Source organism: Electrophorus electricus, chromosome 22, assembly GCF_013358815.1.
Source record: "Electrophorus electricus isolate fEleEle1 chromosome 22, fEleEle1.pri, whole genome shotgun sequence".
Lineage (NCBI taxonomy): Eukaryota > Metazoa > Chordata > Actinopteri > Gymnotiformes > Gymnotidae > Electrophorus > Electrophorus electricus.
Genome location: NC_049556.1, coordinates 9356878 through 9372590, shown reverse-complemented (window position 1 = coordinate 9372590; position 15713 = coordinate 9356878). Strand labels below are relative to the sequence as shown.

General features: G+C 46.6%; 2 protein-coding genes across 3 annotated transcripts in view; one reads left to right on the top strand and one right to left on the bottom strand.

Moving 5' to 3' along the window:
• Positions 1 to 6164, bottom strand: part of acap3a (ArfGAP with coiled-coil, ankyrin repeat and PH domains 3a) — a 48803-nt gene extending 42639 nt beyond the window's left edge. For both annotated transcript variants that reach the window (XM_026998653.2, XM_026998654.2), the window contains exon 1: positions 6002 to 6164. In XM_026998653.2, coding sequence (XP_026854454.2) covers positions 6002 to 6048 — 47 coding nt within the window. In that variant the 5' untranslated portion in view covers positions 6049 to 6164. The remainder of the gene's footprint in view (positions 1 to 6001) is intronic.
• A 7422-nt stretch (positions 6165 to 13586) lies between these two features.
• Positions 13587 to 15628, top strand: LOC113570362 (P2Y purinoceptor 2). Its single transcript, XM_026998734.2, has 2 exons — positions 13587 to 13859; positions 14230 to 15628. The coding sequence occupies exon 2, from the start codon at positions 14276 to 14278 to the stop codon at positions 15230 to 15232; it is 957 nt and encodes a 318-aa protein (XP_026854535.2). The 5' UTR covers positions 13587 to 13859; positions 14230 to 14275; the 3' UTR covers positions 15233 to 15628.
• The last annotated feature ends 85 nt before the right edge of the window (positions 15629 to 15713 follow it).

Here is a 15713-nt window from a genome sequence, read left to right as displayed (position 1 = left end):
GAATGGAAGCAAATTTTTCTTGGCAATCCAGTTCCTCTGACTTCTGAGTCACAGCAACGTGAACCAGCTAAGCCTGAACTATAAAAGCCGGATTTGTAGTGACTCTGTGCAAAAGAGCCCTTGGAGAGCAGCATCATAGCTGAACCTGAGGCTTCAACTACCTTTTAATTAATAAACCTCACACACACACACACACACACACACACACACACACACACACGCTTAATGAAGGCTTCCAGGCTCCAGTTTGTGTGTTGGCGTTCCTCCCTGTGGTTCTTTGTCGTGTTTCTGGGTGTTGTGTGGAGGTAAATTAGCAGGCTGTGCAGATGGAGGCAGCTCCATTCAGGCACCCAGGGACAGGAAAGACAGGCAGGCTTCACACAGAGCCCACGCAACAAAGGGATGACATCATCCCATCCCGATCATTTAGGGGTTCGCATGGCGCTCTCTGCGCTCCGTATCGCATTTCTCATTCGCTACCGCTTTCTGTTGTGCGACCGTGGCAATGTCTAGATACTTTCCAGAACCCTTAAAATTCCATGACTATATTAGGGATTGACAGACCACAAGCAACAGCCAACGCACCAACTGCATGGTTCCGGGTCCACTTTGCCCACGCGGAAAAGAGATTTGGAAATGCCCGTCAGAAATGCCCAGAATTCCCTGATAAAGAGGAAGAGCAGGGAGTCTTTCTTTGAGCCGGGCTGCTCTACCTCAGTCCTCTCGGCCTGTATTCACTCGTCAATGCCGAACCTGTGCGGTAATTACATCGGAGGGATCCTTCGGCAGCTGCGATGGATCATTTCAAAGGGACCCTGGCTGGATCTGAGGCCATGCTGGCAAAGGAACTGCATCTCCCTAAAGAGAAGACGAGCAACTGTGGATAACACCGGTAAAGTTGCGCACCTGTTGTTTTACAAGCCTTTGTCATTTCACTGAAAGATGAATTAAATGGGTAAAGTGAAAGGCATTAGGGATGGAGGATATGGATAAAAATCCCACACATGAATGCTGATTCATCAGAACCTTCTCAGACTCTCCTCTGGAATGTCTGAGAAGGTTCGGGATGTTAGAAGGCTCATTTGCATATCGCAGTATGGATATCAATATTGTGAAGGCCAGTATCATGATAATGATTAACAAATGATATACTGTGCATCCCTGGAGAATACAGAGCGACCATGGGTGCCCACCTTGGTAGGTTCTCGGGTGTCCACCTTGACACTGTGAGCCCAGGCCCAGAGACAGGAGACAATGCACCTACACTTTGGCTTTAATTGACACGTTGCTGTTTTTAATCCCATTTCTGACTTTAATCCCATTGCTAACTTTAATCCCAGTTGTTTGTGGGCGTCTTCCGTGGTCGGCTCGTGAGGCAGGCCAGTTTGGCGACACCCTTAATCAGTTGAGAAGAAGATCCTAAGGTCTTACTTACTTAAAGTCTTACTTAAAGTTTAATGGGCTGAATTAAATGTAAAGGGTATGACTGTGGTCTGGGTTGGGAACAGATACTTCTGCATAACTGCATAAATATTCTTGATAAATTTCTCTTAAAAGTCTCCTACACTACATTACATTAGCTCTACCAACTTTAATGCAGACCAAAAACAAGTCAAGTGCACCAGAGGGACTGAAGTTTTCCAGATAAGAGCTGGAGTGTGTTGGTGACGCTGGTGAGAGTCATTAACCTCCTTAGTGCAGCGTATGACTCTGTGCAGGGGAGGACAGAGTCCTGAGGTCACAAATTCAGAAGAGGAGGACGCCAGAAAGCTACAAGGAACACAACACAGGAAGCTGCTCCCATACTACGGTGGCCACAACAGGACATCATCGAGGACAGTCTCAGAAGGGAGCAGACCATTCACACATGAAAATGCGTTGTTCCTTTCTGAATGGTTTCACGTGTTCCTCTGCAGTTCTCTGAACCATGCCAATCTAGCAAAACTAACAATAATATTTAAAGAATCCTGAAAGTTATAGTATGGGCTGTGGGAGTAGGATCTAAGGTATCTGAGAGACGATACATTTTCCAATTATAATAAAGTAATAGATAAATAATTTAGTTTGACATTAAACGATACACAGCAGATGTAACTGAAGTTTGCAGTTGTAACTGAGTCTTGGAAGTGATATTACAATGAATTCATTAAGGGTTTAGAAACTTATTTTCATCATATGCTGAGTCAAAACCAGTCAGCAGATGGTGCAGAGCTCACACTGTGCTCATATCAGAGGCAGGACCCTGGGCTGTATCAGACTAACGGTTCTGCCAGCTGGTATCTTAAACTCAGGAGACTGTCATGACTCATCTATGGATTGCTCAGGGCTCTGAATCCAACGCCAGGGCCAGTCAGATGACTCTGTGTCACGAGGAAAAGCCGCACTGGCTCAAAGGGGCCGCAGAGTCCTGGGTTTTCTCACGAGTCCTTCCTTTGTGTTCCCCAGTCCCCTCTGGCTCCCAGATCGGCCAGTCAAGAGTCGAACAGCCTCCCCGCGGCGTTCCCCACATCCGGCAGCTGCTGCAGGAGTGGGAGTTTTTTTTTTTTTTGGGGTCCACATCACCGAAGGTCAAGGCTCAAGGCTGCAAGCCACCTGGCCCTGGCGATTTGAGCTAGTGAGGCGTCAGAAGGCCAGCGGTGGCGTAGGTATGGCAAAACCGAGCGCCACTCGTGAGCAAGCAAGCTGGAGTATGTCAGAGTCCCAAGGGTCGCGGTGAACAGAAATGATGGCACACTACATTACAGAATTACTGGCTGAACATGAGCCTCTTGGATCAGTGGAATTTTCAGCTTGACGAACTTCACATCTCTGGAATCATAAGTCGTATTATATAAGGATTCCAGCACGGATGAGCTCTCGGACTGCATGCTGACAGTAAGCATCGGTTTCAGTGGTCATTGGTACTACAAATAAAGCTACGATTTAAGCTCATCGTCACATGATTCAAAAATAGCCAGGACAAGACCACAGAGTGGTGCACGTGGCAGTATCTTTGGACACTGTGTACTGACAGGATTTTGGTGCCAGATTTTCTGTTAGTTTTCTTTCCCTGAGTTCGTCACCATTAGCAACCCCTGTATTTCAAATCCCGTTACAGGTCAGGAGCTGTTGCTTTCTAAAGGACACCATGTGACTCATGGAACACTCATAGAATTGAAACCCAGACTTGCGATGTATCCAAATTGTAATTTCCTATTCCAGTCAAGGGAATGTGTTGTCCAAGTCACAGTGGGGGATGAACTGCAAGGTGGCTCCAATCTGCCACAAATGTCATATCTCATAGCCCAAGATTTATGACCTGTGAGAGTACATGAGGAGATACAGTGGAGTTGTTACACTTGCAAGCATACTGACATATGTAGACCAACATTAGAAGAATTTCAACCCTACAGTCACAATGTGATTAACCAATAAAGATCCTCAGCCTAAGTCGAAAAAAGGCCAGTCCACCTGGCAATGGCCTGACCGTGCAAGACTGAGCAGGCCCAGCATGCTCGTGCCAGCGGCCGGCGAAGGCCGAACAGGTCCGGGTGGCACTGATGAAAACCTGCGCCGAGGCTGTACGAGGAGGAACACGGCAGGTGTCAAAACCTCGGGTGCATGAAAGCCTCCGTGCAGCAGCCGTTAAACGCATCATGAGAATGAGAAAGAGCCCAAAGCATCCCATAATGACCCCTCACGCTCAGCCTAAGAACCAGCTCCACCCTACCCCCCCCACTCACACACCCACCCTCAACACCACCCTCTGTGATGTTATATAACAGTTCCGTTCCTTTCACCTCCACAAAGGAGCCACTAATGCAGCTGGCTCCTCTCAAGTAACTCCCTCTGCCAGATCCAGCCTGGGATCTTTCTCAACTATGTTAAGGGACTACACAAACTGAAGTTATGAGCCTCGTCGAGAACGGCTCGCCGTCCAGACTAAATAAATAATACAATGCTGTACATAGAATTCAGGCGTTGACTCTGAATTCACATCATCTTCTTTCCAGGCCTGAAACCAAATCAACTGCAAACTATTAATCCGCTGTTCCGAAGCGCAAACAACAAAAAAAAAAGATGTAGATAAGAGGGGATTTGAAATGGAACTAAGAGACAAAAACGGACGAGTGGACACAGAAGAAGCATGTCTCCTCTCAGTGCTGTCCTTTTGCACATAAACACGAGGAGGTTTTTTGTAAATACCTTTCACTCAGCACTGGACAGTCCCGGGAAACAAAGCCAGATGGCAGCCATTAAGGTACTGCTAGGGAGACTGAAAGTCTTTGATTTGAAGCAGAGATCGTATCTGCCGCCTGCTCTCACACACTCTCACGGCAGCTCACTGGCCTGCCGACCCGGCCTGTGTCTCTTTCGTGTGCACGGGGTGCGCACGCACACACACACACACACACACACACACACACACACACACACACACACACAAAAACACCCACAGGCGCACGTGAGTGTGGTGAGCAATGGGAGCTGGTTGTATGAAGGGGATGTGGGAGCAAAGGAATGCCTTCTCTATTTATCTAACCTCCGCGGCACGGCGGGTGCAGCTCGGCGGTGGCTCTCATCCCTCCGCCCCCCGTCCCATGCTCCTCCATGCTGCAGGGATGCCCGGCGGGGCGCGGCGCTCACGCGAGAAGTGCCCACTCACTTCTGCATTCGTGCCATGCGTGTGCATCAAAGCAGGGGGCACTTCCTCACAAGCGGCCATGCGAGACGTGGTTCCCCCCTAACGTCTGCAGAGCAAGCGAGGCCATCATTTTAAAACCAGGAATGCGTGGCATCCTGCTAGAGAACATTTACATCGCTTCAAAACCAAACACATCAAAGGAATTTCCAGCCCTCACAGAAGATCTGCCACAAAAGTGAAGAACTCCATCTCACGGGGACGCGCTGCTGTGTAAAATCCTACCTTTTAACACTGCCTGGCTCCTTCAGAGACTGGGCTCCCAGCAGACTAAACTCGGCATGCCATTCTGGCCAAGTGTTCCACCGCATTTACACAAAAGGAAACACTCATATGTTCTCCACAGAATGCTGCCCAAGGTATTCTGAGTGGGCCACCTGCTGTGTTAGAACTAAAAGGGTAAATCAGAAATGATCTCAAAGCCCAGCTCAAAAAGGAGATAAACTGTCATCGCGTTATTGCTCTTGGTGAGTGAAGTGGAGTGAGGACAATCTTCCCACCGGCCTGTAGTTCACTGCTGTCAGTGTTCCCTGTCATTTAGCCACCTGGTGTGAGCTGTCATTAACTGCATCATAAGCTCTAGTTGGGTGCTACTTCACTCTACCAGTGCAATAACCCAACCCACTCGAAGACTTGCAGTCATGCCATGCCATTAACACCCTGACAGCTGAACAACAGCGTACTAAAGACTGTCACAAACCTGCATGAAATGTTTATTTCCTGATGAAAAGCGACCGTTCTGTCAGGAAAGGTTTTACTTTCAGAGGGTCTAGAGATGGCAGTCAGACCAAAAACACATGAATATATGTGATGATCGCGATTTAAAGATGTATATAGGCTATATATGTTTATCCATTCGGGTGTAATGTAGTATAACGGACCACTGGTTGCTCCAGCGATCTGGGGGGATGCAGACCCTCATCCCAGCGCTACCAGTCACGAGCAGCCATTCATTTGTTCCACAAGAGACATTTAACGATGAGACTGCACAGAATATAACAATTCAACATTAAAGCAACACTCAGTCGTGCTACCTTATAACGGCAGGATTTTGCACACACAGATGAACACAGAATATCCCTCAAGGGTTTATCTTAGGCGGGCTGCCCACGTTAATGGGAATGTGACCGAATTAAACGCAACAGCGGCGACCCTAAAATTGTCTGTGGCCAGCAGCCTTAATAAAGCAGATGTTATCGATGTTCAGTCACTGACAGTATTTAGGCTATTAAAAAACGGCTTAATCCTGATGCCCTCCTGAGACCGAACGAGGTCAGACTAAAAGACTAATGAAGTCAGAATATCTGATTTAAAACCTACCTAAATCGGGGTGAGTCTTTGATGCAATCTTCAAAATCCACCGTCATTTTGGGGGTGAATTTGGCACTCTAGTTTAAAGCGAAAATTTCATCGCAGAGAGAGACAGAGAGCGACTCAAAACGTATAGGAGCAATCCTGTGTGCGCAGCCACTCGTCCACTGAAGGGGAGTGCTACCAGCAAGAAGCAGTACCGGGCAGTTTTCAGTCCGCTGCAAATGTGAGAGTTAGGAACCGTCGTCAAATTGTTGAATGTCTGGAAGAGAAAAACACCAGAAGTTTCACATTGTGAGGAAACTCCGTTTACTGAAATTGGATTTAGGATTAGGGCTAGGTTTAGGTAGGCATTACTAGCATTATTTAGTTACTGTAATACAATAAGCAAAAATGGAAATGCATTACATTAATGATAGAGGGCCACTGTATAAGAAGCATGCACTTCTGAGGATGATAGGAAAATAATAAGACTAACAATGTGGGAGCATTTGGATGGACCCCATAAGGATGTCTCTTTGTTTATGTGTTTGTTATGAAACCTATTTGAAAAAAAAGAGCCAAATTATTTTTTTGGTTACTGAGGTAAAAGTTAGCTATAGATGTAGTTACAAAACAATGGAAATAACTTGTGTTTCTCCACCTTAAATCGTGTTCCTCCACCTTAGCCAGTGCCTACATTATCCATCATGTGGTATACAACTGAATCCACTGGTGTACTACAGTGATCATAAAGATGCCAAGAATAACATTAGTGTTTAATACACAATCTACATTACTTTTCAGGTACACGGCAAATTTAGGCTTTTATGATGATCCCTATATGACTTAGCAGCATCGCATACACACCCCTGAAGAAGAAATGGCGTGTGTGTGTGTGTGTGTGTGTGTGTGTGTGTGTGTGTGTGTGTGTGTGTGTGTGTGTGTGTGTGTGTGTGTGTGTGTGTGTGTGTCTCTCTCTCTCTCTCTCTGTGTGTGTGTGTGTGTGTGTGTGTGTGTTGGGGGGACCAAATAATGTATGGTAAATGTTTACTAAATATTTTTACTCATTTGTGTGTTAACAAAATTCCCCTTTAATTTGTCTACATTTGGTGATAATGAGGCATGTATTCAGTTTCACTGAGTCCTGTTTCTAATTGAGGATTATTTTTCACTTGTATACTAATGAACATCATAGCATAGGAACTGATACCAGATCAGTTTGTATACCCCATAGAAGCTTGATGAATACAGGTCCTCATAATTTATAGTCCTAATTAGAGCAGCAATGTGCATGTGACTGATAGATAGGTCAGGGAGAAACTCGTAATGGAGTGTTTAAAAGGCCATTTAAAATACTTTTGATGACTAGACGGAGGTGACCTTGGGGTCATGTGACCGGATGACCTACCATTAAAGTAAATGCATGCCATAAACAAAATAGGTCCTTTAATGACACTGAACTCCATGACACTGGGAATTTACTGTGTTCCTTTGTCTACACATGTTCTGCAATAGAACTCTTACTATGTCCAACATCAACAAAGATTTATGTCCAGATTATTAAAATACAGGTAAACTAATATATTTATAAATAGATAGCATTTTTGTTTCTCTTAAGTAAGATTTTGTGTCCTAAGATATAGTATCGATTATCTTTGAATCAACACTGACATCTTGTCCATTCATGTTGCTATCTGGTCTACTTGCATGGAGAGACCTAGTTAAGGGCATTAAATCCAATGATAGCTTCCAGTATTGATAATTAATTGATGATAATTAATGTGATTATAAATTGATAATAATTGATAATGTGATTAATGGTCCATCACAGTCTGATCATTGCTCACTGGAAGAGGCTCTTTAGATCTACTTACAGATCTACAGGTTTGACACAGTAATCCCACAGCTACTTTCCAATTGCTGTCAATGGCAAGTTACCTTCCCATGTCCACTATTTGGACATTACAGTTTACAGTTATATCTTGTGCATGTATTTTATCTGGCCAGATTTCAGAATGGAATTACAAAACCAATACAAACAAATGTTTATGGCGTGACAAATTGACAATGAAAACTATGAAATAAAGTCTTTTGTTCTTTTCGCTTTCTCTGGTTCTATTGGTTTTTAGGAAGCCTGGCATTTGATATTTGGAGAACTTGATCTACAGTTCCTTTCTGGTCACAGCCCAACCCTGTCAGAAATAGAGTATGTCACTACTGTATCTAGGTAAAAACATCTCTGAAGAGGTTATCTTAAATCCGCTCTCAGATCAGTGATAATGCTGTATGCAAAGGTACCAGTGCTAAATGAACTTGTCCAGTGTTCTTTTGTGTATCTGGGCATTTTAACACTCTAGATATTAATTAAACACTGAAGAGTTCACTGTCATGTGCGAATGAACTCACAGAGCAAGTATAAAAAACACAGACCCAGTCAGATTTTCCCCTTTCTTCAACAAGACTTTTTGCTTTGTCAAAACACGGTGTTTCAGTTTTTTTTTTAAACAAGATTTTAATGCTTGAATATAGAGTACAAAATACAATCATGTACAGAATACAAAATCCTCATCTAATAAGGACCTGCATCTAATGATGCTTCACCTCTAATCAAAACACCAGCCATCAATTGCCTCTAACATGGTTATTTTCTGATTCTGTTCTACCTTGAAAGAATTCAGTTCAACCCCAGTGACTGTTCAATTGTTGGTTTGAATTGTTCAAGACATATGCTGAGCTGACTCTGGATGAAGCTAGTGTTTGACCAAATGTGACTTCTCATCTGGTCTTTCTGTACTCAATGGGGAATAAAAACTGAAATGAACAAATTCTCCTTTTCTCCAGAGTTGTTAACATGTGAGTCTGGGAAGTTTCTGAGTCACTGACTGTTTTCTAAAGACACGTGAGAACTGGTGCGAACTCTTGTAACTAGAACACAGCAAGATTACAAACATCTGTATTGCATAAGGTGAAAGAGTTAAAGAAAGAAAGAACAACCTCTGTAAGTCAGCTTTGGCATCAACTAACAGAACTCCCAATCCAGATATGAGCTAACCAATCACGGCAATAACCACGTTGGTTTATTCCAGTTTTCAGGGAGTTTCTGAGCAACACAAAATACTATCAGAACTATGAAACAGAAATATGAAAACACCAAAGGGAAATTCTCCTGGAGTTAAAAGTAACAAAGAGTTTAAAATTTATAGCTGACCTACATGTAACTGCAAATGTACCTTTTCTCCTTAGAATTTGGTTTGTCCATTCTTTAAGATTTCCTACTTTCCATCACTAGCCCATCTTAAAATGCGGAGTTGGATTATACTGAGTTACTGTGGTGCTTCACGTTAACCTCACCTGCGTGTTAATGCGCACGTCTAGACCAGGAACCTCGAGGCTTTGCAGCATTCAGATCTTTCCGCAGGAGCTGCGCCCTAACGATCGGCTCCACGACCTGTCTTCTTTCACTAGGGCCAAGTCTTTGTGCACGACCAGATAATATGCTTTGGTGTTCTAATTCCTGCTATGGCATTTACAGAATTGCCAAGATAAGCAAACAGTTCTTTATTTGTGAACCAGATCGTTGTCTGTGCTAAACTCAAAAACATAATTAAAGTGTAAGGACCTTTAATGAGGGTAATGCAAGTTTATTGAACTAGCTCTATTTCCCACATTACGCTGATTAGGCAGCATGAACTGAGAGTATTTCAAGTGCTTGCATTTCCTGCCAGATGCCAGAAATAGTAGACATTATTAATTCACAGGAAATGGAAGAATCCAAGGTGTGTGTGTGTGTGTGTGTGGTGGGGAGCGTTTGCTTCCCTCTGTCAAAGTGTGCTATTGTTCAGAGGAACCCTGCGTAGGGAGGCTACCCTTCCGTTCAGTGGTGATCTCATTCGGACTTTCTGTGCGGTAGAGGAGTGGCAGAGGTACTGAGACGAGGCCCAGTTTTCTTGGCCAAGCCGGGTGGGGGGCGGGGGGGATGAGCATAGAGTGAGGTCACAAGATAAGAATGAAAAGCCCTTTACACAGGAAGTTTGGAACACTCGGGGGCTATGAATGAAGCACTGCCTTCCTGCTGTGCGTAAGCTGCTATGGCTAAACTCTGTTACTGACATAACGTTAAGTTCCTCTCTATATTTCCACCCTTCATCGAAATAAAATGCTGGCTACTTAAAGTCGACTTCAGATTCAGGTCAAACTTGGCACCACCTTGCTGGAGAAAGACACTGGTGGGGCAACGCAATTAAAGTGAATGAACGTGAAAGCTTCCCAAAGGCTGATGTATAGCCCTTTAGAAAACGTGGGTTGAAATTAAAATGTAACTGCTTGGCCAAAGTGCTTCAAAGCAGTAAACAGGTCCTGTGACACTGTTGACGTATATGCTTAAATATCACCTTTGTACAAATATAATACCTCTGGCACGGATACGTCTTCTTTCGTTATGTCTTCTGCAAGACGATGTCTACCATCCCTCTCCTGCTGGAGTGGGATATGGAATGTCATTGCCCATGAAACAGCATCCAGTTCTCGGCACGACCGGACTGGAGGTTTTGAAGACGCCGTGGGGTCCCGAGGCTCAGCCGGATCCAGAATCGGCGCCCGTCACTCCTGCTGAGGAGCTGTGTTGTCTACCCCTGTCTTCATTCCCACTACTGCATTTCTTACATAAACCTCCTCCACTGTGTAGGGGGGGGGGGGGGGGGGGTGTCTAAAATTAGCCCTACTCAAATCCACTGTGTTTTCTCGGTCTCCCACCTCTCTCATCCATCGTTTCCTCTCTCTTGGCCGGATCAAAGCTTCAGCCTCCCTCATCTCTTTTCTGTCTGTCTCACTCTCTTTTTCTCTCTCTCTCTCTCTCTCTCTCTCTCTCTCTCTCTCTCTCTCTCTCTCTCTCTCTCTCTCTCTCTCGAAGTTGTGAAAACCGAAGAGTCAGCAGCCCCGAGTTTGAAAAAAAGTGAAAGTGACAGATCGTGAGAGTAGGGGGTAAGGCTTTGATCCGACGGAGTGAGAGATTCCGACGCAGCCTTTTCACACGAGGTGGCTGCGGAACCACGCCGAGGGGCCGCTGGCGAGCAGAAGTCACGGACGCCCTACGTGTTCGTGCGCAGACCACGTGGCGAAACGTAATCGCCAGCAAACGACGGCAGCACATCACCGTCCAACGATCGGCAGTGGCGATTCTGAGCTGCAATCGGACCGTCAGTTTCAGCTGTGACTCACATCCCGCAGAGCATGAATGGTGAATGTCAGTTGGATAAAAAGGTCTCTGCAGATTCGCTGTGTGTGTGTGTGTGTGTGTGTGTGTGTGTGAGCTCAGAACTGGGTGTTTATCTCCCTCTTATGGCAGGCACGTGCAGTGCTGCAGTGTGGGGTGGTGAATTGGTCTGGCGGGAGATGTGATGCGAGTCTTGCGGAGGATGACTTACTTTTGATCTGCTTGGCCATCTCCTCCTCTACCCCCCCCCCCCCCCCCCCACACACACACACACATAAAAAATCCCTCTCTAGCCCGCGACCACCGTTCTAGCCCCCACCCCAACTCTAACCCCCCCCCCCTCTGCACCTCTAAAGCCCCCCACCCACACCCTCTAGCTGTCCACTCCCACGACTAAGAGTTTAGTAAGTTTAGAAAGTATCCCCAGCAGTGGTGACTAAGATGGTAAATGCACACATGTCCTGTAAGCGTGGGGCTGCTTGCACTCTACTTTAGAAAATTAGATTATGTGGTTTATGTGGTGAAACCCAGCCATTAAAAATGCACTTTCATATTATCTGCTTGGCCGGATTGTGGATAAACACATTATAGAACTAAAAAAAATGAATTTATTGGAGACAGCCTTAGTAGCACAGGGCTGAGTTCAATGCAAGAGTGTGCCTGATGTTTTAAACTTTACTTCCAGCTCAGCGATCACTGGTGGTTGATGCCAGTGCTGTCTGCCGACCACATGCCGACAGCTTCTCTGACACACTCTGCACCCTGCTGTTGAGCCTGTGAACTACAGGAGATACGAACAACAGGCTGAAATGTTCATCCACTTTCCTTCCATGGTCCATTCTAACAGCTACAGCGAGGTACAGAGAAAGCCACCAGGTCTTTGCGTCAACCCGAACTCACGCGCTCCTGCTCTTCGCCTAGACGGTTCTTGTCCAGGCACCGCCCTGCTTTTCTCAGGGAAATGTCGTTTCCAGCGGCTTCAATTTAAAATGTGAGGCGTGCACGGGGGTGGGGTGGGGGCCTAGAGAACGTGCTGTTTGAAACAACTAAACACCGATAAGATGTGACGGATGCCAGTGCGGTGTATGGAGATTGGAACAGAAGGAAAAAGACAAGACACCAGACATCATCCCCCCCACGTACAGCTGTAGCCATACCAGAGTTTGACACAGTCAAGGTTTACACGAAGCATTTTGCTCTAGGGCCATTTGAGACCAGGGGAGCAGGCGGATTGCGGTTCGCTTTAGCATGCATATGATGTTCTGACTTCTGTGGTCCAAAGTGGGCCATCGATGCCTAAGAACACCACCACAACATGGTAATTATGAGTTTGACCTTCATTCTCTGTTAATCGTTTTAGAGCGAGCCTGACCACAAAAGCGCACTTAAAATGCAAACCTTTCTGGTCATAATGGCAAATGCCTAAACTGTGTGAGCCCTTCGACGAGCCCTTCGACGGGCCCGGTATGATGTCACAGCTTCTGCAGGCACTGCAGAGGATACAGCCAAGAATGTGTCAGGAGCAGAGTCAGTACAGCCGGAGGGGCTCCAAAACAGCGCACGTTAGAAAAGTTCACATTTCCAGAATGGCAGAGAACTTTTTTGTGGACAGAGCAGAACGAGAAGCCCAGTTCTTTTGGAATGCACCTTTGTTTCATGCTGTTATAGTTTCTCGGCTAAGATCACTTAAAGAGAGGGAGAAATATCTGTGCGGAGTGAATACAGAAGGGGTTTTATAATTAACAATGCTTTAACAAGGGACTCAGTTAACAAGGGAACGAGGGAGCAAGGGAACAAGGGAAGATTGCGTGGAGAGACTTGGGGACTTCTCTACGTCTCAGAGGAATGGTTATGTGTACAGTACGGTAACTCAGTGGGGAGCTGATTCCACATCTGTTTAGCCACTAGCCAGAATTGAAATAAATTCATGCTGGGAATCCCACACTTGGGTGTTTGCCTCTTGGTGGGCGCATTCCATTTCGCTCCACAGCGAGCGCGCTTTGGCACGTCACATGGACCAGACGGCTCTCGCCGCGAGGTGTGCGAGGTCTGAAAAACGCAAGCTTGCACAGGGTAACGTGCTGCAGACGAGCTCGGGTCCATTCTCCCCGGACACTGTCAACAAACAAACACACAGCCGAAAGCGCTTTCCTGTGCGAGGTCGCGGACGTGAGGTCATAAGTCTTCTGCATGTGCGCGATGGTAAAAACAGACGATTGCAGAAGAAAGTGGATGTGGCCGTCCTCCTCGGGTGCATGTTCAAAGCACTTCGAGGAAGTTGGCGATGGGAGGAGGTGGGGTCCCCCGGTGCCGATTGGGCCTCGGACATGGGAAACTGCTCCCAGATCAGCTGAAAAGACTCATCTGAAATGGGCATCAATGAAAAATAGCTTGAAAAATAGCTACACAGATCCTATGTGCTCGTGAGTCACCTGATCAACACCTGCTGCCAGACTTGTGCTTCCTCGTACTACACAAACACGGCTGGGGTAGCGTGGGGGAACAACTCTCTGATGATTTCCTGTGTGTGTCTTTTTATGTTCAGAGCGAAGCATACAGTTTAGAGAAATGTTTTCCATCAGTGGCTTCAGGCAGACAAAAGGACACTTGAAAATTTGTTTCGTGTTGCCTCGATCGCTTTCGGATCAATTTTCACTGAATCTCAAAGGCCTTGTAAGTCAACTTTCATTACTTATGCTTTAAAAAAAAAACAAACAAACAAAAAAACCCGTTATATTTTAAGGCATAGTGCTTGAATAAACATGTTTTGTAATAGTTACTTGTAGCATTCATCTCCTAACATACAAATTCACTAGTGTGAGTGTAAAGCAATTTCTTTCTGCACATTTCTGACTAGAGCTTATCTCACCAGAGCCAGTGGTTGCATTTACAGAGTAGACAAACAATTGAAAAGATATTTACAGTCAATATCTAATCATTACAATGACATACTCGATGACTTGAGATTTAGCAGGAGGCACTAGGGAGAAAAACAAGTATAGCTGTGGTCATACATGTGATGAAAGCTCTTTCCACTTCATAGTAAGAACTGTAGAAGGAAGTCAAGAAAGTCACTTTAAGCTCCCGTGATGAACGCCTCCAACTACAGCGAGTGCGGCGAGTCGACGGCCGACTTCCAGTTCTACCTCTTCCCCATCACCTACTGCCTGGTGATGGTGCTCGGTCTCCCCGGCAACCTGGGCGCCCTCTATGTCTACGTCTTCAAGATGAAGGAGAAGTCGTCCTCCAGCGCCTACATCATCAGCCTGGCGGTGGCTGACACCGTCTTCCTGTGCGTGCTGCCGTTCCGGGTGCACTACCACCTGAACGGCAACGACTGGATCTTCGGCGAGGTGGCGTGCCGGGTGATGGGCACCATCTTTTTCTCCAATGTCTACATCAGCATCTGCTTCATGACGTGCGTGTGCGTGGACCGTTACCTGGCCACCGTGAAACCGCACACCTACCTGCGCCTGCGTGGCACGTGCTGCTGGGCGGTCGCCACCGCCGGTGTGTGGGTCGTGTGCGGCACGACAGGCCTGGCCTTCATGCTGACGTTGCCCGTGGACACGGGAGTGGGGCTGGGCTCGCCCCGCCGCTGTCTGGAGAGCTTCGCAACGGGAGAGTGGGAGAACAGCCTGGCCGCGTACAGCGGCTTCAGCCTGGTGTTTGGCGCCCTGGTGCCCTGCGCCATCATCCTGGTGTGCTACCCACTGGCTGCCCGTCGCATCGCCCGCATCCGCACGGCCACGGCGCGGGCCGCCCTGCGCACCATCTATGCCATCCTGGCCATTACCGTGCTCTGCTTCCTGCCCTACCACCTGGTATACCTGCTCCACCTTCTGCGGCGCACGCGGGTCATCCGCGACTGCCACGCTGCCGATGCCATCTACGATGCGCGCCGCGTCACCATGGCACTGGTCAGCCTCAACAGCCTGCTCGACCCCGTGCTCTACTACTTTGCTACGGGTCGCTGCAAGTGGAGCCTCAGGTGGCTGAAGCCAAAGGGGAAAAGGGGCATCTACACCATCTCCGACCGCTTCTAGGATTTGGTAATCATTTTCAGGATTTGAGCCGCAGCCGCCAAGCATCAAAAACAAATACATAATCTTTGACTGCTCGAGAAATCTCGAAAGCTGAAATTATAAACCAGGAAAGAACTGCATGATGAGCTCATGCTCGTCTGGTCCAAAACAGACATTCGTGCAAACATGGTCAGTTAGGCGCTGTAGCTGCAGACCGAGCGTGTGAAGAGGTAATCGTTTAACTGCATAATCAGTGTTTATGTACTGTAAGGGCTGTAAGGTTGTAATATGTAGGGACGCAGGAAGCTCTGTGCAGCAGTGTCAGCATGGGGGAATGTGCATCACTGCGCTGTTTCCATGGTTACCATCCTGCAGTGCTGCTCCAGTCTTTGTTGTTATCAGTAATGGTAGTAAAAGAAGCCATGACCATAAACATGTACACGCACGCGCAGTAGATACTATGTAGTTAATAATCCTATTACATGACACAAAGTAATCGTGT